Source organism: Petaurus breviceps, unplaced genomic scaffold (genome assembly GCF_028583685.1).
Source record: "Petaurus breviceps papuanus isolate PSGF00001 unplaced genomic scaffold, PetGlider_PUasm1.0 208, whole genome shotgun sequence".
Taxonomy (NCBI): Eukaryota; Metazoa; Chordata; class Mammalia; order Diprotodontia; family Petauridae; genus Petaurus; species Petaurus breviceps.
Genome location: NW_027185852.1, coordinates 14,112,385 through 14,136,256, shown reverse-complemented (window position 1 = coordinate 14,136,256; position 23,872 = coordinate 14,112,385). Strand labels below are relative to the sequence as shown.

At 43.7% G+C, this 23,872-nt stretch overlaps 1 protein-coding gene across 8 annotated transcripts in view; it reads left to right on the top strand.

Annotated features, from left to right (window-relative positions):
* LOC138165284 (nuclear factor 1 A-type) overlaps positions 1–23,872 on the top strand; it is a 463,507-nt gene that overhangs the window by 325,967 nt on the left and 113,668 nt on the right. For 7 of the 8 annotated variants that reach the window (XM_069093447.1, XM_069093448.1, XM_069093446.1 and 4 more), the window contains exons 5-6: positions 8,226–8,343; positions 16,114–16,241. In XM_069093447.1, coding sequence (XP_068949548.1) covers positions 8,226–8,343; positions 16,114–16,241 — 246 coding nt within the window. Of the gene's footprint in view, positions 1–8,225; positions 8,344–12,308; positions 12,535–16,113; positions 16,242–23,872 lie in introns of those variants that run through there. The other variant, XM_069093449.1, reaches the window with a different exon arrangement.

Sequence of the window (23,872 nt, the reverse complement as noted above, 5' to 3'; positions counted from 1 at the left end):
CTGTGAGTGAGTGGAGACTTGGGGGACAGACCCTACGAAAGTAGACTTGGCCCCGATTATACCCTGAGGCTAATGTTTAGCGTGTTCCCAGTGCATTCTGGGTTGGGGACTCAACATCGTAGAGCCCTTTCTCTGGTTTAGAGTGTGTACAAATTAAGAGAGAGAAAGCAGCCTTTGGATAAGGGCTTCCTACCTCAAGGTCCGAGCACTTTTAATTTAGAATGTTGATCATTGTATTTTCAGGTAATTGATTTTGTTTTAATTCTGTGGATTTTATTTGACACATTTAAAAGCATGATTCTGAGAAGGGATCCAGAAAGTGTCACCAGAATTGCCAAAGGGGTCCATCATTTAAAAAAAAAAAAGGTGAAAAACCCTTGATCATAGCATGAAGGCTAGCTGTACCTGGTTAACACAATCTGTGGGCCTTGAAGGCTAACTGTTCTAGATGAACCCAATACCTGGAAACTGAATGCTAACCAGATCAAGCTAACACAATCCCTGGACCAATAGCGGGTCCAGAATTGAATGGGGACTACTTTTGACTTCAGCTCTAGGCTAGGAAGAGACCACATCAGAAAATGCCTACCAGTAGGAACTTGTAGAGGCTGGAGGCACACTCTTTATCTATGGACAGTAGGAGATGCATGGGACTTTGGGCCCACGGTGGAACTCAGATGTAATTATTTAACATGTAAGTACAGAAAGAAGGCTTGGGGACAGACAGACTGGCAGACAGATGGTCTTTCTCCAGATTACCATTGCATCCCTTTGGGGTCTCAGGGCTCTCAGATGTTGTTAAACAGTTGACCCTCCATTGTTGCAGGCTGAAAGGCAAAAGCTAAGCTGCCCAAGTCTTTGGTTTTGGTGAGCCTGCATTATTTAATCAATCGGTCGGTCATTTATCAGGCAGCCAGTCATTAAGGGTCTGCCTGCCCCAGAATGGGCACCCAAAGAACACTAGTGATCTAAATACAAACATCATATGGACCCTCCCCTTAATGAGCTTACATTCCATAGGAGAAGAATGTCTGAATTATTCATAGTAGAAAGAGAACAAATCACGCATCAGAGGACTTAAGACCACTCACTCTTTGCATGTGTAAGCATGGACAAATTATCCTAATCTCCCTGAACCTCCATTTCCCTATTTGTACAAATGAGGAGTTTTACTTAGAGGAAATGTAGGCCCAAGGGGATTAATTTGCCCAAGGTGCAAAGGTGTCGTTAGCATGTTTTTTCTTCACTGCCCAGAACCAGATACATGTGGTTTTCCTTCTTCTGGACAGTGTGGTTCAGTGGGAAGAGCATTATATTTGGAGGCAGAGGACCTGATCTTTAGCATGTCCCTCCTCTAGGCCTCAGTTTCCTCATTTGTAAAACAAGAACTAGATGGCCTCTCCCTCAAAATCTGTGATCCTGAGATCTCTTATTGTTGACCCTTCCAGCTCTTGTGATCATCATCACAGAATTAGGGAAACAGACTAAATTCTGTCTCTAACTTGTATCAGTGTAAACATGGGCAAGTCACTTTATTAGCCTGAACCCCATTTATTCCTCTGGAGAATGGGATGATAAAACTTGGACTAATTATTCCCAACTCTTTTGGAAATAGTAAGAAGCTTTGTAAGCTGTGAAGGAGTATAGAATTGCAGGTTGGTGTGATAGTAATGGCAATTAAAGATTCCCCTGTATTGGCTTGGTTTTCAAATTGATTGTATTAAAACCCAGAGTTTGTTAATCCCACCTGTGGGATGGGCTTGTTGATGTGAAAAGAAAGTCCTGAAGTGGGAGGAGCTGGTGAGGTAGATTTGGAGAGACAAGAGAGAGGCGGAAGTTCTTTTTGGAAGCTGCACCTCGTGGAGAGAGACTAAGAGAATTGCTGGTGGCCGCTTTGAATTGCCCTGGACTTTTGAGACCTGCCCCCTGAGCTGCCAAGGACTGAGGAGACATGGCTGTTTTGCTGGTACTTTGTCTGTCTGTTTTGATGTTATTTTGCCAGATTTGTCCACTGGTGAAAGACTGTCCTGTTGAAGAAGTCCTGGAACCTGGCATTTGGTTAAGAAGGCCTGAGACTGTCCTGCAGACAGAGAGTGAATACTGTCCACTGGTGAGGGACAGTACTGAGAGTGAATACTGTCCACTGGTGAGGGACAGTACTGTTGTTGCAGGTGTCTGGAGACTGTCCGGCAGACAGAATGAATACTGTCCACTGGTGAAGGACAGTGCTGTTGTTGCAGGGGTCTGGGAGCCTTTCTGTTGGTTCAGAAGCCCTGAAGAAGGATTTTCTTGTTGTATGTTTACAGAAATCCTGGGAGAGGGCTTTGCTAATGTGTTCAGGGGTTCTAGGACTGTTCTACAGACAGAGGATAAATTCATGAAGGGACTGGCAATGTATCTTATGGCCTTGCTAAGCCTTGTCTCTCCAGGAACTAAGATTGCTGAGAACTTGCCTCGTGTCAAGATGAAGAAAAGACCTCCATTTGGGTATTAAGTGCTGTGTTTAAACTTGATGTAACTCTGGGGTAGATTCAATTGTGATCCAGGGGTGGGGAACTTTTGACCTTTTTGTGTTCTATGGTTGAGCAAATGAATGTATTTTACTTATGTTTGGAAACTAATCTCCATTTGAGAAGAGGGGCTTTGTGGTGGACTTAATTAAGGTATAGCCTAGGGGTGGAGAAGTATTTGGAACAGAGACTTTGTAATTGATTGAATGATTGGAAAGTCCTGGGGTGGGGTAGGCCTTGGAGATGATTTAATCACACTTAGTAAATGCTGTATTTTGAATGATGTCATGTTTTGATCTTCTCTGTTCTGGGTTTGTTACTGAATAAAATAGAGAGCACCTATGCTGGTATTTTGAACCTGGGAAGTTGCCTTTGCTTGATATTACATTACAGTTGGTTAAGTCACAATAATTAACCACAGTTAGTCCATTGGTTTAGTGTTAGGACACACAGAGGAAGTAAGTTCAGAACTGAGATGTGGCCTCGGGTGCTGAAGCTCCCAAATCAACTCTTCTTTCTTTTATGATTCAATGCAGCCATTGGTTATTGAGCTCCAGCTGTGGGCTCAGCCCTCTTCCAGGTGCTTTGGTGGGAAACAAGAGAGGACCCTTCTCTCAGACTGGACAGGCAGCAAAATATGGTGTAAACACACAGATCCTGAAGGCAGGAACCCTCACTCTGAATCCAGGCTCCAGTTATAACCCTCTGGGCAGTGGGCAAGCTCTTACCATCTCTGAAATGGGGAGAATAATTCATAATTAGTCATAATACATATTTATATAATTATATAATATATAATTATGATTAATAATATGTAATTATAATACGACACACTCAACAGATTTATAGATATAGAGCTCTTCTTTTTACCCCTTAGGAAGGTGAGACCCAGATTTGTTGTGAGGAAAACATGTTGGAATCCTCAAAGTTTCATAGAAAAGATGGTCTTTCTTAAACGCTGTAATACCAGTTAGATTCTTTATATTTCTGGCACTTATCAGGCTTAAGTATGCTTTTGTCTGAGTCACTGATTTCATCCATGTGGGAAGCTTCTGGTATGGAATCTCCCTCCTCCAATAAATGTTGGTACGTTCTCTGTAATTTATCATCTTAGTGAGCTTCCTAGGGCACTTAGAGATACTAAGTGATTTTTACAACAATCCTTCCAGGGGCAGAGATAGTTAAGATAAAGATGCTTACCACCATTTTCAACAAAGGTAAACTGAAGCCTAGAGAGGGGAAATGAATGGACGTGGGGCCCTGGTAAAAGACTCAGTGACTCCCACCCTGGTTAAGACAGGATAAGTGTTATTGTCCCCTTTTCTGGATGAAGAAACAGAGACTCAGAAAGGAGAAAAGACTTAGCCAGAGTCCCTCTTTATTTCAAAGCAACAGTCATTGTTTTGGGGTCCACAAAGCCATGTTTTCTTTTTTCTGTCTTGTTTCCCAAGATGAATTCCCAAAGAAAATTGGATTGGGTGGCCCTGCTACCAGGGATGAGTAAGCAGGGTCTGGATTGGAACCTAGACCCATCCCATCATGCCTTTTGTTATTTCATGACAAAATAGGTCATTCTATTTAATCTAGTATATTAATGGGCATCCCAGTACAGGTGATGTGGGGTCCAGGCCCTTTGGGCCTCTCCTGTTCCAGCCAAAGTGGCTGGCTTGCTGTGGTCTGATATCCCCATTCCAGAACCTGCCTCTCACCCTTCCTTTGCCTGTGGTGCTCTCTCTCTCTCTCTCAAAGCCTCAGCCCTTTCGGGATCAGCTACAGGAACCCTTTTGTGGTCCTCCTTCGCTGTTCACATCTCTCTCTGTCCTCAGAAGAACTTGTATTTATTTCTTTAAGTATTGTGTATTGTCCCTAGTAGAATGTAACGATAATAATCGTAAGTAGCCATACGTGGCATTTTAAAATACATTTGTAACCTCACAAATGTATCTCATTTGGTCTTCACAAGGACCTTGGACACAGCTAGTCAAATTTGAACTCAGGTCTTCCTGACTCCCGGACTAGTACTCTGCTCACTAGGCCACAGGGCCCTTCCCACAGGCTTAGAAGTACTTGAGCAGTTGAGATTTAAATTAAAACCCGCTATAAGAAGGTGTATTTTTAGCTCGACTTCTGTGGGATTTCTCTTTTCTAATCTCTTTAAATTCGGGCCTGCCACATCCATGCGTGTAATTTCCCCCTGCACACGCTCCCTTCTTCTCTGACATTTTTAAGGAGACACTTTGGAACTTTGATGTTATCTGTGATCTCATCAAGGAAAATATTTTCCCTACACAATCCACTTTCCCCATCCTTCCCACCTCCCTCCACTTTGCAAAGCTGACAAGGCCAAGGCGAGGTTTTCTAAAGCATTTTTTGTCCTCCCTACAGAGACAAGGGGTCAAAGTAAAGGTGCATCTGGCTGCTAGCTATGGCAAGAGTGGGGTGGGGGGAAAGGTGTGGGAAGGGGCCAGTGCTCCAAGTTCCATGAGAACTCTTTCTTCCATATCCCTCCCCCACTATTCTTCCTTATCTTGGTATTATTCCTAATTCCCCTGGAGCAGAATGTGAAAGAGTGCTTTGAAAACCACTGAGGACTGTATAGACTTGAATGAGTGCAATTACTATTATGAGTGTAGTCAGGAAGACTCATCTTCATGAATCCAAATCCAGCTGTGTGACCCTGGGCAAGTCACTGAGCCCTGCTTGCCTCAGTTTCCTCATCTGTAAAACGAGCTGGAGAAGGAAATGGTGAATCATATCTTTGCCAAGAAAACCCTGAATGGGTTTTTGCAGAGAGTTGAACATGACTAAAAAATGACTGAACATCAACAACATTATTATAAGGTTCTGTCCTCCCCACAAAAAAACAAAACAAACACCACCATGTCTGTGGTGGGACATGGGAGCTGTGACCTTGGCCCAAATGGATGCCTGACTTGTCTTCCTCTAGAACCAGAGGTTCTAGGTGTCCAATTCTGTCCAGGGCTTTGAAAAGGTAGAAGAGTTAACTCTCTCTTTGGTGATAATTAGTGTTCTTGCTGCTTGGTCAATGGGAGTTAAGAATCACAGAGATTATTACTCACGACTCTTAGGGTTGCCAGTTGTTTGGGACCCAGAGACTTGACTAATCCTCCCCACAAAAATGAATTTAAGACTGAACATATATGTGAATATACACACATGTATGCATAAAATATATAGGCATACTCTATATAATAGGTAAATATATATATACACATAGTGGATATATGTGTATATATGTGTATATGCATACATTTTGTGGTTTTTCAGTCATGTCCGACTCTTGGTGACCCCATTTGGGGGTTTTCTTGGCAGAGATACTGGAGTGGTTTGTCATTTCCTTCTCCAGCTCATTTGACGGATAAGGAAACTGAGGCAGACATGGTGAAGTGACTTGCCCAGGGTCACATAGCTAGTACATATGTGAGTATTCATTTGAACTCAGGACTTTTTGGACTCCACACCCTACACTCCATCTACTGTGCCTCCTAGTTGCCTTCATGCGTACACATGCATATATATTTTGCATATGCATGTACATGGATAAGTGAATGTGTACACACGTATGCAGTAGATATGTATATATATACAGACCCCCTTCTTCCTCTCAGGAGTTTTTGGCTAGAACACTTCCGTCACTCCCGTGTTCCCTTAATCTCTCTGACTCCAGCTAGCTTGTTGCTTAGAATAGACTTCCCGTCCAGCGTTACTGCAGTTGGTGCAGTGGGCTTTTCACACTTAAGTCCAAGGTGTCAGATTCATTGATTAATTGATTGTGGCTGTTCTCATCTCGTTATGATATCTGGGCTACAGTGAGACAGGGTGGTCTTACCAAAGAGCGATGAGAACATGAATTACAAAAAGTGATTACCTTTATTTTTGTGTAAGCAGGGTCTTGGTTTATGGATTGGCTTAATGATAATAATAATAATAATAAACAATGAGCTCTGGCATTCGCGTGGCGCTTTCAGGTTTGCAAAGCACTCTGCAGATATTATCCCATCTGATCATCACAGTAACCCTGGGAGGTGGCAAGAAGGGAGTGAGCATTTATTAAGCTCCTACCTGAGCTAAGCACTTCGCCAAAACAATCCCATTTTATTCTCCCAAAACACTGAGGTAGATGCAGCAATCATCCTCATTTTACAGTTAAGGAAACTGAGGAAAACAGAGATGAAGTGGTGTGTCCAGGGTCATGCGCTGGTGAGTGTCTGAGGACAAATTCGAACTCAGGTCTTCCTGACTCCGACCCACTAAATCACCTACTTGCCCCCGTTATTCTTCCCTGTGAGTTTCTGTTAGAGCTTTTTACCCAGGAACATCATCCTTGGTGCAATGGAAAGAATGCTAATCTTGGAGTTGCCTAGCTTGTGACTCCAGGCCCTGCTGCTTAATTGGGCTTAGAAGTCCTGGGGCCTTCTCTGGACCTCAGTTTCCTCATCTGTAAAATGGGAATGATAATTATTATTATTTCATCTCCCAGGGTTGTTGTGAGGATCAAATGATAGAACATCTGACAAATTCTTTGCAAACCTTAAAGCATAAATGTTATGTTATGTAAATGTTAGCTAATCCTAATCATTACTTCTTGGTGCAAGGATATCGGTGGAGGGAATGAGCCATCCCTACCGGGGCAATCCGGCAACGTGTCAGGATTATTATTCTGCCAAGGGAAGATTCACCTTGAAGGAAGATAAGGATTCCAAAGCTGAGGGGAAGAGGAAAGTTTCCTGACTTCAGGGCTTTCTTGTTCAAGTAGAGGAAGAGAGTCAATGAGATTATAACAGGACTTCTTTCCAAGTGGGAGATTCCCTGATTCTTCCAGAGACCAGAGGAGTGGAAGGGCCAGGGGTTGCACGCTCTGTTTTCCAGCCAAACTGTCCTACTTGCTGCTGGTATAGATGACATTCCATCTCCTTCCCCCCCACCTTTGCACAGGGCTATCCCTGATGCCAAGAGTGCCCTCCCACCTTGTTGCTTCCCCTTGAAACCCTCATCTCTCTTCAAAGCTCAGCTCAGGCACCTCTTCCTGCAAAAGACCTTTGCTGTTTCCCCGATTATCATTGCTGTCTTCCTTGCAGAAACAGAAACAGAACAAAGCAACCCTTTCTGTTTCTTTTACACAGATTTTATATTCCCTTTTCTCAGCCTCTCTCACTCTTTTCCTGAATGTTCTATTTGCTGTAGTTTTCAGAGCCTCTTCCTCCACCCAGTCATCTGTGACTCTCTTCACTTCTCCTCAATTGTGCATGTGTTGACATGTGGACGTGGAAGCCCCTTGAGGGCAGGAATGATTATGTTTTTGTCTTTGTAAATGCAGATTACACCTGTGTGTTGGGGTAGGTGTTTAACAGATGCTTGTAGGACTGAATTGAATTCAGAATTTTATAAGTAACTGGGTAACAATATGGGGGGAAAGGAGGGTGACATTTTAGGTTCATTCCAGGAGAGTTGGAGACCCGACCCAAGAAAGCTGTGGTTCTCTGAAAGTCGTTCCAGGAATGCTGGGGACAATAGTGGGAATGGAAAAGTACATGAGGAAAAAAGATGGTGCCCTAAAGAAAGATCTCCTTCCAAGGCTCAAGTGCCCATGACTGATTGTTTTGGTTCTATTACAGGAGAACCCATGCTAAATTGAGCCCTCTCTATTGACTGTTTCTTCCCAGGACTTAACTGGATTTTCCTTTGTTTTTCTAGCACCGATAGCTGCAGGAACTGGCCCCAATTTCTCTCTCTCCGATTTGGAAAGTTCTTCCTACTACAGCATGAGCCCAGGAGCAATGAGGAGGTCTTTACCTAGCACATCCTCGACCAGGTAGGTACTTGGGCTGGGGGGTTGTGTGTTGTTGATCTTGCTTGTGATGTTGGGCCAGGCTTATGATTTCATCAGCATCAAGGACTCCCAGTGGGGAAGCTCCCTCCCCAATACAGCCCGTCACCTGCATGTTGTGGTCTGAGAGCCTTGTTCAGAGTCGTGCACCCAGTAAAGGGCAGAGGCTGGACTTGCGCCTGACTCTAAGGCTGATTCGGTCCACTCCCCCACGCTGCCCTTCACCAGCATCATCACCAGCATCGTCTTTATCATTGCATTGTGTTCGCTTGCATGTCAGCTACTTCCTGTTGCATCGAGGAGTAGAGAGAGCATTGTGTCATATTTAAATAGCTTGATTTTACACCTCCTCCAATAGTTCTGTGACCTCACTGTTGTGGGCAGCCCTTCCACAGTGCAGATCACAGCCCATCCCTGCCTGCCCATTCTGTGCCCCTCTTGTTCAGGAACCATCAGTGTGTCTCTAGTGCTTACTGTGTGCTCAGGACTGTGCCAAGCACCGAGGGTGGGGGGATTCAAAGGAAATGGGAGCCATTATCCCCCACCCCAAAAAAGGAGAGAGCCACAGTAATCACTGACATCTTCCTGTTAGTGCTTTGAGATGTGGTGAATGCTTGACAAACATAATCTCATTCTAGCCTGACAACAGCCCTGTGAGGTAGGTGCTATGGAAGTCATTATCCCATTGGACACATCAGGAAACGGAGAAATAGAGAGCCCAAAACCCTGCCCAAAGGTACCCAAATAATACCAGAGGCGAGTTCTGAGAAAGCATATTAATGAGTGTAAAATCACAGGCTTCGGGATAGAAATGCTGCCAGAGCGCACAGATGAGGAGGGGACTCACTTGAACCTGGGCTACTCAGGGAGGGGGTCATGAAAGCAGAGAGGCTCCATATGGCCCCAGAAAACGGGCAGGGTTTGGAAAGGCGAGAGAAGGAGAATGGTTTAAACCAAAGCAAGGAAGTGGAAATGAGCACAGAATGAATAAATAGGATGGTATTGGAAATTGAGAAGAGTTTAGCAACAAGGGGTCAAATAGTGAACCACAGCATCCGAGGCCTTAATTAAAGAAGCAGTACTAATCAGTATATTAGTGAGGGTCACCAGGACACAATTAAACTTAAGTGTTTTGCAAAGAAAGATGGCCTTTAGCATGGACCTCCTAGAATGCATCATCATCATGGCCTGGAAGGAGCCCAGAATTCTCAAAATCTGTACAGGGGGTTCATCTGTTCCAACTGGTCCTACAAAGCTAAAAGGCTTCCAGGATAAGCCCAGTGGTGGACTACTGTTGTCTGTCTTTGCTAGACCAGTCTATGTTCAGGCAGGGTTCATTACCAGGTGGACTTCTGGGTAATGCAGTTCTTCAGCCACGATCATCCAGTAGAAGGAAAGAGTAGACAGAAGGCAGAATGGATAACCAAACCCAACCCAGCTGCCTGCTGCATATAAGAAACATTGAAAAAGCAGACATACACAGAATCAAAATGAGAAGTCAGAACAAAAATTAGGCATCAGGTGAATCTGAAAAAGCAAAACAAAAAGTTACAATATCAGTAGAGATAATGAAGCTGTATATATTTAAAGGAGGATAGACATTTATTACTAAATATATACTCACCAAGCATCATAACATCTAAATTCATAAAGGAAAAGTTAACTTATTTGCAAAAGTGATAAGATTTCTTCCTTAGATCTAGACACATGTATCCATAGACATCTAGACACATTTTTCCATAGCTAAACAATAGGGAAAATAAAGAACTAAATTAACTGTTGGAGGATTTGGACCCCAAAGACCTAAGGTGTCTTTTGAAGGGTAACATTAAGTAATATACATACTTCTCAACAGTACATGATACTTTTCTAAAAAGAGACCATGTGTGAATGCATGAATTATAAATAAATATTAAAATGAAATATTAAAATGTCTTATGCAGACCATAATGCAGTAAAAGTAGCAATTCATATAGAGAACATAAATAAAATATTTTTGTCCCATGTGGAAACCTGATAAAAACATTTCGAACAATGAATGGGATAAAGAATAAAGCATAGAGACATTAGTAACTCTATGATGAGACCAAAAAAAATAGAATTTCTGGAATACATGTAAAACAGTCTTGAAAGGAAAAAATATAGCCCTTACAACATACATTAACAAAATAGAAAATGGGGTCTAATGAACTGAATATGTAATTAGAACATTAAAAGCCAACAAATAAACCTAAGTTCCATGCAGAAGAAATCTTGAAAACTAGAGGAGAAATAAATAAGTTGAAAACAGAAAAGACAAAGAAGTGATAAACAACACTAAAATCTGGGGTTTCTTGAAAAGATTAACAAGGTCAATAAGCCTTTATCCAACCTGAGTAAAAAGAAGATTGAGTAAAATCATATTTAAAAAAAATTCATATGAACATGGTAAAATCACAGTGGAGAAATAAAAGGAACTATCAGAACCTACCAAATGTAGTTATATGTCAGGAAAAAAAGGAATTTAAAAAAAAATAAAGGATCATCTACAAAAATAACCAAATAAGCAAACTAATAGAGAACTTCATCCAAATACAAAAATAGAAATTGAATTCTCTATATAAGAATTACAAAATGAGAGGTCGAAGTGATCTTGTTTCAGACAGATTTATAGAATTCTATCAAACTTTTAAAGAATAATAAATAACAATACTACACAAATTATTCTCAAATATGGAAAAAGGAAATATGTTTCCAAACTCAATTTGTGATGGCCAAAACCAGGGAAGGTATGATAAAGCAGAAAAAAGTTAGACTTCAAAGACCCTCAATCAAGTTGTAGAGTTTTTATCAGTCTGCATTGGTGTGGGAATGGCCACCACTGATAAAATCATTGTTCCTAGGAGCATTGAGGTCAGTGTGTTGCCTCTAGGTAGTCTGCATCAGACGCAAAGAAATGAAATAGAGCAAACCAATAAAACATCTGGGATTTAATCCTCATGGAAATGGGGAAATTTTAGTATGAGAATCCATTCCATCACTCAGCTGTGAGTCATTCATAGTTCTAAAACTGGAAGGGACCTTAGAAACTCTGTAGTCTAACCTTTTAAGTTTGCAGATGAGGAAACTGAGGCTCAGAAAGGTTAAGTAATTTGCTGATAATCACACAAGCTATAAGCATCAGAGGTAGAATTTGAACCCGTTTCCTCTGATTACATAAAAGTGGATCATTTTTTGCACAAACAAAACCAATGCAGCTAAAATTAAAAAGGAAACAGTGGGGATTTTTTGCAGGAAAATAAATCAGAATCTTTGATAGCATCCCATTCCCAGATATATTGATTGTGTGAGGCACAGAGAGATTCAATTCCTAGCCCAAGGTCAAATAGCAAGTCAGCTCAGGGAAAGGGCTTGAACACAGTCCTGATCCAAGCCAGGCCCTCTATCCACTCTAGGCAACTCTATCTCTAGAATAAACCAACAATAATATTATTTTCTAAATAAACTTGAGCTTTGACTATGACAATGTGTGGAGGAGGTGACAACCCAGAAAGAAATTTGACATCCCTATGTTTCAATTCAACAAGCATTTATTAAATATCTGCTCTTTTGGCACTGGGGATACAAAAACGAAAGGACAAACAGTTCCTGCCTTTAAACAGGTTTTCCTTTAAAACCATATATGCCTGTATGGTTATATTGTATAAATCCTATAAAATCGGGGCAGAAGTTGCCTCCTTCCAAGATGAGGGGCTAAAATTTTCAATTCTGAAAAGCCTGATTTGGAGGGCAATAGCGACTCACAGGACTGTTTCCCGCATATGAGGTGAATCCTTTTCCTTACCTTGTCTTTGCATATTTTTTGCCATTCACGAGCCCATATTTTCTTTATTTCACCTAATCACCTCTGGGGCCAATGTCCGAAGTGAGATTGACAGCCGAGCGTCCCCTCCGTTCTGCCGCCCTTGTAGATTTCCATCTTACTGGAGAAGGGAAGAGGGAAGGTTGAGCGTGGTGAATCCTGCCTCCCCAGCTGATGCTTCGCATTCTCAGCTGTTGAAAATGCCAGTTATCCAGAACAAACAAACTGCCCGAAAGCACAGGTCAAATTCAATGTTTTGGGGGTCGGGGGGAGGGTCTGTTGTATCTTTGTTGTCCCCTATCACAGCAGCGAGATGGTGAATGCATTCATTTGGCCGCGAGGTTGAGGAGGGTGAGCGCTCTCTGATGGGAGGGAAGGTCCTTTCGTCAGGCTCAGCTTGTTGGATGTGGACAGTCGTCAGCTGAAAGTTAGCATGCTGTTTGTTTTCCATGTGTGTTCGGCATGTGTGGCTCTCACATCCCGAGGACGAGGCCTGACTCTGCCCCGTCATCTTCTCTTTTGGCTTAAGGAGCAGAAAGGCAGGTTATTAATGTCACTTAGAGGCCCGATCACGGTCCTTGTGTTCTTCTGTAAATAGCTAACCCTGATAAGAGGCTAATTATAAACAGCCTCCTTAGTTAATAACTCAGTAATATGTTTGCTCTGCTCTCATTATCCTCTTCCTAGCTGGGCTCTGAAAAAAAAAGTCTTTAAATGCATAAAGTCAGCAGCATTGTCAGTGCCCAGAATAGCCGAGCTTTACAGAGAAAGGGCCATCCATCAGTGGCTTAATACACGTATCTGATGCGTATGAGACATTGTCCACATTGCTGTGGAACAGAGGGAAATGATGAAATACAGCCCCTGCCCTGGAGTTGACTGTAAGCTTTTTGAAGACAGGAACTGAAACATTTTTTACCTTTGTCTCCCCAGCCCCAAACAAAAGTCACTACACAGAGTAATACAAAAGAGAGTCAGCACGGAAAGTGTGTGGAATTTGTACCCAGACGACCTGGGTTCAAATCCTGTCTCTGTCACTTACTGACTGTGTCATCTTGTTGAAGTTACTTAAATTCTCCAGGCCCAAGTTTCCTCAACTGTTAATAAAGGGCCTTGGACTGGATGGCCTCTAAGTGACCTCTAAGCCTTTGATTCCATAACCCTTTGAATGTTGGACTTGAAGTCAGGAAGACAGGTTCAGATCCCCTGCCAGATGTGTGAGGCTGGACAAATCACCTGAGGTCCCTCAGTTGCTGTTTCCTTGTCTGTAAATTAGAGATAACCATTCTATTAGCATACCTCACAAGGTTGTGGGGACACTCCAAGGAGATAATGTCTGGAAAGCACTTTGAAGACCCTTAAAGCACTATTTAGATGTCAGTAGCATCAAGGACAGTAGTTGGGAACCTGTTGGATTTAATTGGCCTTAGACTTTGCTGTGTATTTGAGAGAAAAGGTGCTTTCCTGACATATATCCTCATCCACAAACATACATTTGGGACTTACTATGTGTCAGGCATCATGATAGGTACTGGGGATGCAAAGATGAAAATATTTGCATTCAGATAATTCACATTCTGTTGCGGGAAGTGCCATGTACTCATAAGTAAACACAATACGCGCTGAACCCCTACTGTGTGCCAGGCTCCGCACTAAGCCCTGCACAGACAAGAAAGGCAAAAACTGCCCCTGCCCCAAGGTGTTCAGAATATAACAGGGGAGGTGACACATGAAACAACTACATGCATACAGTTTATACAAGATAAACTGGAGATATCTCAGAGGGAAGGTGCTAGCGATCAGGGGGATGAGGGGAAAGGCCTCCTGCAGAAGGTAGGACTCTAGCTAGGGCTCTGAAGATAAGAGAGGACCCGGCACAGAGGACGGAGAGACAGGGATAATGCCGAGTCAGGAGATGGACCGTCATGGCATGAAGAACAAGGCAGTGTCGCTGGATCATAGACCATGACAGAGGGTGTGAGATTAGAAAGGGTGTCCTGGAGCAGGCAGCCCTTGGAAGAGGTAACAATGAGGAAGGGCTACCAGACAGCCAAGGCGAATGCACGGGGGCGGTAGATGGAGTGTGGGGCTTTTGGGCTGGAATGTAGAGTTCCTGAAGGAGAGTTAATGTGAAGCCAGATAGACTGGAACCTAGTTGGAAAGGAGATTAAATGTCACCAGGCCCATCCTTACAGCCTTTCCAATGGAGCCAAGCCTTCCAAAGCTCACGTTGCCCTGACATTGTCTTTAGGGCCCCATGGCTGCCTTCAGCCTGAAGTCTTTGATGCTGTGCTTTGTATATACGACATGGAACCATTTCTCTGGAGATGGCAGCTCTACTCTATGCCATTACCATTATTTTAACGGGTATTTTAGTCACTTAGGGCCTTGGGTATGGCCTTCAATGGGGCACACGCCATGTTGCCTCTCATTTAAAATGCAGAAAAAAGACAGTCACAATCAGCACTGCTCCTGATGAAGTGTTGGCCGAGTTGATTTGAATTGTGCCATTTGTGACTTAGCCAAAACCTATCTTGCTCTCTCTCCCACGTCCCCTTGTCAGAATTTTTTACCTTTCACTGGCATTTTAGCCAACCCCTTGCCGTAATCTATGAAACATCTGTGTTTCTACAGATACAGTGAATCACTGAGATTTAATATGAACTAAGAACCCTCTGATTGTCTTCCCTCAATGATACTCCCCAACATGGAAATGTCCCTGACCTTCTCTTCCCCTTCAGACTTCATATAGGAAGGAAAGAAAAGGAAATAAGTCATGTTTGAGTGTCTATTCTGTGCCAGGGACTACGTGAAGGGCTTTTACAAATACACCTGTGGGCTTGGTTTGGACAGTTTCCTGATTGACATATCATGTAATATTGTGTGTAATTGATGGTGTCATCTTATCTACCTAAAGGGCCCATGTTAATCTAAACTTTGTGTTTCTTCCATTGCCTCTGCATACAGCTGGCATTTAATGAGTATCTTATTTGGTTCCTATCTCTTATGACACATCATATAACGTCCATGAAGGCAGGGACTTCCACTTTTGTCTTTATATTCCTGTCATCTAGAACAGTGTCTTCCAAACAGTAGGCATTTAATAAATGCTTGTTGGTTGTTGATTGACTAATGATATTTATAGGAACTTCTTAGTCTGCATTTAAAGCCCACAAGAGTCTGGTTCCCATCTATCTTTATTGGAAGATTTCACATTCTTCCCCCTCATGCTTTCTCCATTTCAGTCATGCTAGCCTGCTTGCTATACCCCCTTCATGCACTCTATAGTCTAGCTAAAATACTATTTTTGCTGTTCCTCATATGTGACGCTCCCATCTCCTACCTCTGTGCCTTTGCATGCACTATACCCCAGTTGATTCTCAGCACTAGTTAGAAACCATAGCTGCCTTCAGGGCTCCAGAGAGCTGCCTGATTTTAGTTCTCTGTCCACCCAAAGCTGCTTTTGTATTTCTTTATCTATCTGAGTATTTGTTGTCAGCACCCTCTTCCCTCAGAAGAAGTTCATTTAGGGCAGGGATTGTTTTCTCATATTCCCCCCACCTCTTTTCTTGGGATAACAGGTGCTTGATAAATGCATATTGAATGCCTGTCTTTTGTCCCCTAATGGGAAGCTCCAGGAGGTCCAGGACCCTCTCCCACCTCCCCTTACTGGTATTCCCCTATCAGCCCTCTGACTAGTGGAGGATTGTGTCAATATACTGCCTACCCCTAGTGCCTTGCACAAGGCTTTACCTTTCTATCATAGTAACTATTTTGAAAATGTTGGATGCATGACTAAATGAGTGAATCGGGAATTATTTCTTCCCATCCCTCCTTGCTAAGCCTGGAATGAGGTTTTCAGCAGGGAGAGATGATCGCTTTACCTTCTGAAACGTCTCCCTTCACTCTTCTAGCTCAACGAAGCGCCTCAAATCTGTGGAGGATGAGATGGACAGTCCTGGTGAAGAGCCCTTTTACACAAGCCAAGGACGCTCCCCGGGCAGTGGCAGCCAGTCAAGCGGATGGCACGAAGTAGAGCCAGGTAAAGGTGGCCAGAAGCTGGCACTGCGGGCTTGAGTATGGGCTGTACTTGGGAGGAGGACCTGAGGGAGAGCAGCAAGGCAGAAAAATGGTCCTGCAGTCACTTCCTCTCCCATGGCAGTCATCATCCATCTGGGCTCTCTTAGACGATGCTTTGAGAGCAAACCTCCCCTTTAAAAACATGGCAGCCCAGTCGTGGGATACCTTGGCTGGGCTGAAGGCCTAGGGCCCAACAGAGTTCATGGTGTGGCGTTAGAGGCTTACCTGTCATCACTGCCCAGTGACCTAATGTTCTGCCTACTAGATCCTTAAGGTGTAACCAATGTGGTTTCTTGATGGTATGTTAGAAATCTTGGTTAAAAAGTGATCTAATTTTCCATCAGAGGTTGGAAGGAAGAATGATGCCTTTAGGCTTGAAGGCATAGCTTGGATTCTTGGAAAATAGGACTACCCCCACCCCACCGCCTTTTTTGGAGGAGAGAAGGCAAGGCAATTGGTGTTAAGTGACTTGCCCAAGGTCACACATCTAGTGTCCAGTGACTGAGTCTGAATTTGAACTCAGGTCCTCCCGATACTCTATTCAGCACCACCTAGCTGCCCCACCCTGCCCCCTTTTTAAACCATTTCTTGGACATTATGATCTTTAAAATCTTTGACCTAAGTGCTGACGAAATCGTGGTTTTCTGTGTGTGTCTTGGGTCTGAACCTGTGGGTTTATCGTAGTTTGGAACTCTCAGTGAGGAAACTCCCTCCGCCATTGCTGAGTGATGATTGCCCTGTAGCTTCTAAGGGTAGGATTGGCTGAGGTGCTGAAGTGTGAGTGACTGGCCCAAGGTCACACATCCACTACATGTCAAGGTGGGATTTGAACCCATCTCTCTGACATTGAAGCCAACTCTTTCTTGACTGTGCTAGGGTGCCTGCTGTACACATACCTTCCACCGCACTGTAATCTAATGTAATTCAATTCCTCAGGCATTTATGAAGTGCGTATAATATGTCAGGCTCTACTCTGCCTACTGAGGACGTAAAGACAGCAGTGCCTGCCCTTAGGGAGCTTACATGTTACTCTGGGAAGGAATTCAAGAGTGATCCCAGCAAGAGGCTGAGTTTGTTTTCCAGGCACCAGCCTATGTGTGGAGAGGTTGGTAGTTCAGTAATGAACTCTGTAGCCAGGGTGGTGAATAAAAGCCAGACCAGAATCAGATGATTTCCCTTCCTAGGAGTCCCCGTTTTGCTTCTGCAGTCATGGTGATAGGAAGGCGGGCAGCCCAAACTTTTCAGATCATCTATGAAACTTAACTTAGCTGGCAGTCAGTCAAATGGGAGACCTTGTGCCTTATCTAGCCTTATTCCTTTCTGTTCATTTTTGTGGCATTTGCAAAAATGCTTAACCATAGCTGAGGGTATGGGGTCTTAATTCATCTCCACTCTCCAGCTCTCCCCACTTCACCAAGGTCATACATTTGACCAGACCAGTCCATAGTAGATGGCCACCATGCACGTTAGCATTGGACCACAGGTCTCTAGCTGAAACCAACTTAGCCTTATCTGAAAGAAGCTGTGATCTATGAGCTTGGAAATATGAGGAGAACTGCGGCATTAGTACTTTCCTCCTTCAGACTACCAATGACATTGACTCTGTCTTCTCTATGACCTTTGCTAAGTGCTAATGAAAATTTTATAGGCTGCTGAAAAACTGTCATAGGCCAAAGGATGACTTTGGATCTCTTTGGCGAGCCTGACAGGTAATTGTGTCCATTCCTCCTTTCGGTGAAATAAAGATATGGATTTGCCCTTTCACAGGTATAGGCATACTTCTTCTTGAGGGTGATAAATACATCTACATTGCCGTAATTGTGATAATCAGGCAGCGGGGGGGGGGGGGGTTCAGTGGAAATGGTGCTGTTCATGGAGTCAGGCAGACCTGGGTTCAAATCTAACCAGTCACTTCATCTCTCTGTGCCTTCATTTCCCCATCTGTAAAATGGGAATAATTATGGTACCTATCTCCCAGGGTTGTTGTGATCAAATGAAATAATTTGTGTAAAGTTCTCTGTAGACCCTAAACCACTACATAAATGCTAGCAATTGCAATTACTGTTAGCTATTCTTATTTATGGTAATGGGGGTGATGGAGAGGAGCCTTCTTTGGTGTTGCCCCACTGACCAGTCATTTATCTTTAAGTTCCTAATATGTCCTGTGCAGCTAGGTGTACCATGGATAGAGTGCCAGGCCTGGAGTCGAGAAGATCTGACTTCCCTTCTGGCCTTAGACACTTACTAGCTTAGTGTGACCCTGTGTAGATGGACATTCTGTTCCAGGAGAGATGCCCAAAGAGTAAATCCTCTGTATGAGGAGGAGGTCCCTGCCAGGTCTAAATCTGTGGTCTTGCAGTCCTGTGGGCCCAGTCCCTACCTTTCCAATCTCATCTTTTCATTTTAATTTCAGGTATGGAAATCAGGATTGGGGGAGGGAGGAGGAGAGATTTCCATCCAGCCATTTTCCGAATGGAAAGTCATAATTGAAACAATGCCTGAGGGGCCTTTAAAACCTAACCCAAGGATGTCACACATGGTAATGGTGAATTTGGTGTCATTAACTTTCACCAGCTCTTTGAGATGGGTAATTTATGCTGCCAGATGGTCCGGCCTGGGCATTTTCCATCAGGCCATATCCCCTCCTTGGCACCGGGAACACCTTTCTGTTGTACCCACACTTCTCTGAATCTGTTCCCAGGAGGACAGTTAATTGAGTAGGAGGCTTTCAGCAGTTCACTTGTGTAAATTACCCCTAGAAGTAGTCTTGGGAGAGGAGTATCGGCACTTTTTTTTTAGTTTCCTTAGGGCAGAGTGATTCTCCTAAGTAAGGACTGAGGTCTCCCTTTGCATCTAGACCCACTGGGACGCGTAGACTAAGTCCTGTTTCCCTCCCACCTTCACCTGGGCCCGTGGGATTATGGGGGAGCTCTCCAGGCCAAAGTCTGGAGGAAGGCTGCCAGAAGAGACAAATTTCCTGGAGCGACCGGAAGGCTTTGAAAGTAAAACAACCAGACAAGTTGTAAATTACTTCTGCTCTCTCTCATACCTACGGTGGCACACTTCTTTCCATTACTTTATCTCAGCACTTTTAGTGCATAACTCTTACAAACAGGGAAGAAAGGCAGAAAAGATTAAAAATGTGAGGTTAAAAAAAATCCAGACAGCCTTCCAACTGACTGTGGCCACTTTGCTAATAAACAGCCTTTGTTCACCCCTGTGGAGTTACGTTTTCCAGTTATCTTAAAACCCAAGGTTGCCAGTTGAGTTTTATGGCTTTAGAACTCATTATAATGAAATGATTTCTGCAGAGCTCTATGGGGCAAAATCATCTCATGCACTCACAGTCAACTCGGGATGGTCTGCACTAATTGGGGATTAGGAGGGTGGAGAGGAGGCGGGGAGAATCCCAATAAGCAGATTCCATTCCTCACTTATTTTCTTTGGCTTCTCCATGCATTTCTACAGTTGGTTATGGTGGATGTTTTGGTCATTCCTTTCAAAACAAAATTCAGGACAGTCTCAGGAGGGAAAGTGGGGAAGCCATTTCCCATTCCCTCTGTCTGCCTGTCCTCATCTCTGATCTGGAGGATAGAAAGGATCCTTAACACCAGTTAAGCATGATTGCTTGCTCTCAAACTTCTCCTCTAGTAAGATTGAGGTCACAATTTGTATCTCAAAGGGAAAGTTATAGCCAACAGAGTATAAGATTAGGTGCAATTCAGCTTGACAAATATTTGTTGCAAGCCGACTGCATCCAAGTCACTTGGCTTATTATATTGCCTTGTCATGTCCATGATAAGGTGCTATCAGCAAAGACAGAGGATGATCTAAGCGGAACACTGGAGCTCCAGTCGTCAGGATCAGAAGCCACATTTTAGTAGATCATGTGCCCTGGGCAAGCCATGGCTTCTCTGGGCCTCAGTTGATACACCTGTAAAATAGGGCTATTAATTCTTGCCCTGCCCACTTCCTTGTTGTTTCATCACAGGATCATAAAATCTTAGAGTTTTGAGTTGGAGGGTATCTTGGGAGCCCTCCAATCAACTCACTCTTTTTACAGAGAAGGAAACTGAGGCCCAGGGAAGTAAAGTAGCTTGCTCAGAGTCGCAAACATTGTGAAAATGAAAGGCTAGGCTTGCTTTAACCCAGAGGCCTGGATTCAAGAGCCAGGTAGTTTGGGTGGCCCCCTCAACAGGGCTGTTAAAACAATGGGTCTTTGTTTCAGGAAGAATGCTGGGGCCATTCAGAGTTCTTCACAGTTCCCCAAAGGAAACATAACTCTAAGGCATGATTTATTATTTGATACAATTAGGGTATTAGCCAAAAGTGGCATCTGAGCCCTGCTCTGAATGCTTTGGGGGGCTTAGCTATGGAGGAGGCCTCCAGGTGCCCCCCATCTGGGGATAACTTTGTAACGGGTTTCTCCAAGCCCCAGAACAGCACAGGGAGCCTTCAGGTGAGATCCACAGTCACTCAAAGGGATGGGCTACGGCCTCACCATCCACATAGGAAAAACTAAATGGACAAATAAATAAATTTTCACACTTTTACACACACACACACACACACACACACACACAGAGTTACAAATATCTCTCTCTATATTATATATATATATATGTCAATATATATAAATGGATATCTACCTTTCAATAGCTATATGTGTATATACACACACATATATCTATCTACTAATATACATATATACACAAATATATTTATCTCTTGAAAGATATAAACATCTATATCCGTATCTTTATCTCTTGATAGATTAGATATACATATATAGCTATAGCTAGAGACATGTGTACATCTTGTCCATTCCAGAGATGGGAGGAGGGTACATTGAATTAGCACAGAAATGTGCAAGTCTGGAACAGTCAGTGCAGATGGATACACAGTTGATTGGGAGGAAGAGAGTGGACTCGATTCCCCTGAACATTCTACACAGTGCTGTCATCATCTTCATCATCAACACTGGCAGCAGCTAGCATTTATATAGCACTTTGAGATTTGCAAAGCATGATATAATTATCTCATTTGATTCTCATGGCAACTCTGGGAAAGAGATACCATTATTGTCCCCATTTATCAGTTGAAGAAACTGAGATAGACGGAGGTTAAGGGACTTGATCAGGGTCACATGGGTAGTAAGCTGTTGAGGCAGGATTTGAACTCGGGTGCTCCAGAGTCCAGGTCCTGCAGTCTATCCACTTCAGCCCCTGGCAGCTTCTGTAACGATCCCTCATTTTTCCCTAGCACCAAAACCTGTCTTTTAAGCGTTAATGTCCTTCCAGCAGTGCTGTCAAATTGTGAATCTTGGCTAATCACAATCTCCAAAGAATCCAAGTTGCGGGTGATCCGTAGGACACTGAGCGTTAGTGAGAAGATACCAATTAATCTTCAAGTCACTTGCCAAGGATGCTTCAGTTTCTGGAGGATGAAAAATGAGGACCATCCAGAGGGCAGTGGGAAAGCATGTGATGAAAGTGAGCAGTGGCCAATGGGGAAATGGGATGGATAAGTGGAGTAGAGAACGTCACCAAAGGAGTGTGGGAGCGAAAGAGATGCGTGAGAAAGTCATTGTGGTCTTCTCAATGTCAAGAAAAATGGAGGAAGCACCCACCCTCCAGCCCCAACCCCCAGTGCCTAAGGTGAGCCTAGTGGACGATAGCGACCCATCAGTGGACTTTTGTTTAGCAGTACTGGGCGCCATGCTAAGTGCTGGAGATGAAAACCAAGCAGCACCAGCCCCCTACCCTCCAAGAACTTACATTCTAATGGAAGAGACAGTGTGTGCCTAAGTCAATGCATTTGTTACCCATATAAATTTGATACAAGGGGACCTCAGAGGGGATGGCACCAGGAAAGGTCTCCTGAAGAAGGTGACCCAGGATTCTCAATATCAGAGTTCAGGAGGGGATGACTTCCAAGGGTAGGGAACGGTCACTTGGGAGGCCCAGAGATGGCGGATGAAGCATCATGTGGGAGGACCAGTAACCGGACTCCTGTGGTGGAATCCGTAGAGTATATGGAGGGAGGGGGGAAGGAGAGTCATGTACTCAAAGATTTAAAAGCCAAGAAGGGTCCGGGTTGTAAGGAGCCTGAAATGTCAGACGTAGGAGTTTCTGTTTGATCCTAGATGTACTGGGCAAATAACGGATGATAGTTGAGATGATGAAAAGGAATGAGTTGATGGCAGTCTGCGTCAATGGGGGCATACTGAGATCAGTGAAGACCCCAGACCCAGTATGTTTGGGGGTGGTTTAAACACCAGGCCTTCCTCTCCTGTGGCTGGAAACCTCTTCTCCCCCACTACCTGCTTAAGAAAGCTGGCCTGGCATTGTGCATACTCTTGGATGGACCAGAAGCTAAAAAGGTGGTTGCTTGACTGTGGCAGTTGCCCTGTTTCACATTTTGATAGCCCTTGCATTGTATGGTGCTGGGGCAAGGAATCACGAGTCCCTCCCTGCCTCTGTCCCTCCAGCTCCCAAATGAAGGAGTGGTACCCCCTGGCCTCTCCTTTCAGCTTCTGTCCCTTCCAGGCCTGCAATCCCATGATTGAGAATTAGGTTAATCCATTTGGATGTATACAGATCAGCTCTCATAGCCCTTTGCATGCCCAAAGGATGATTGGCTTGCTTTTCACTGATTGTTTCCCATCCCAAACACTATAGAAGGCTGTGTTTACCACCTTTCACTTGGCTAGCTCACAGTCCACGGGAGGAGCATTATCCTTGCCAATAAAAATGCAGCAGACTGGTAACAATGGTGCATTGATCATGGACACTCTGCTGCACTAGCATATATTAGGGGGAAATGATTAGATCTCCTCGTCGTTGGTTGTAATGGGAACACTCACTGTTTCAGAGCGTTGCTATAGGATCAATGTCTTGGCTTTGCTTCTTTGCTTAGGGAACAATGGGAAGCCTCTATGCCAGGACCACATCCTCTTCCATTATCGCCTTCATATTGGCATCTTCTCATTAGAGGTGGGGGCACCAAGGAGCATGTCGAGATGAGCAAGGGGCCTGGGGTCTTTCTTTAATTCAGAATGAAAAAACCTGTGGGTGCTGAAAGGAGCATTCTGCCTGCTTTTCCAAAAAGTCCATGATTTATTTCCAAAAACATTTTTTCCATGCTCAGAAAGGCACTAAGAGGCCCTGATATCATAGAATCAGGATTGTCATGACTAAAAGTGGCAAGAAACCTCTGAAACCTTCTAGTTGAACCTCTGTTCATATAAGAAAGCCAAGCTGCATGCTACACACCCAGCAGACGGCCACCCATCCTTTGCCTAAAGATGCCATTGCTAAAGGAGATGCTATTGGGGGCATCTCTAATCCATAGATTGCAAAAGCCCAAAGAGACCAGTGAAGCCAGGTGAGCCACTTGAAGGCCAGGACCATGTTTTTGCATTTCCTTTTATCTCCAAAACATATAGCATTTAATAAATGCTTGCTGATTGGCTCTCTGAAATATGGGGGAATACAACAGATAGTAGTAATTATTGATGATGACGAAGATGACAGACAGACAGATAGATAGATAGATAGATAGATAGATAGATAGATAGATAGATAGATAGAT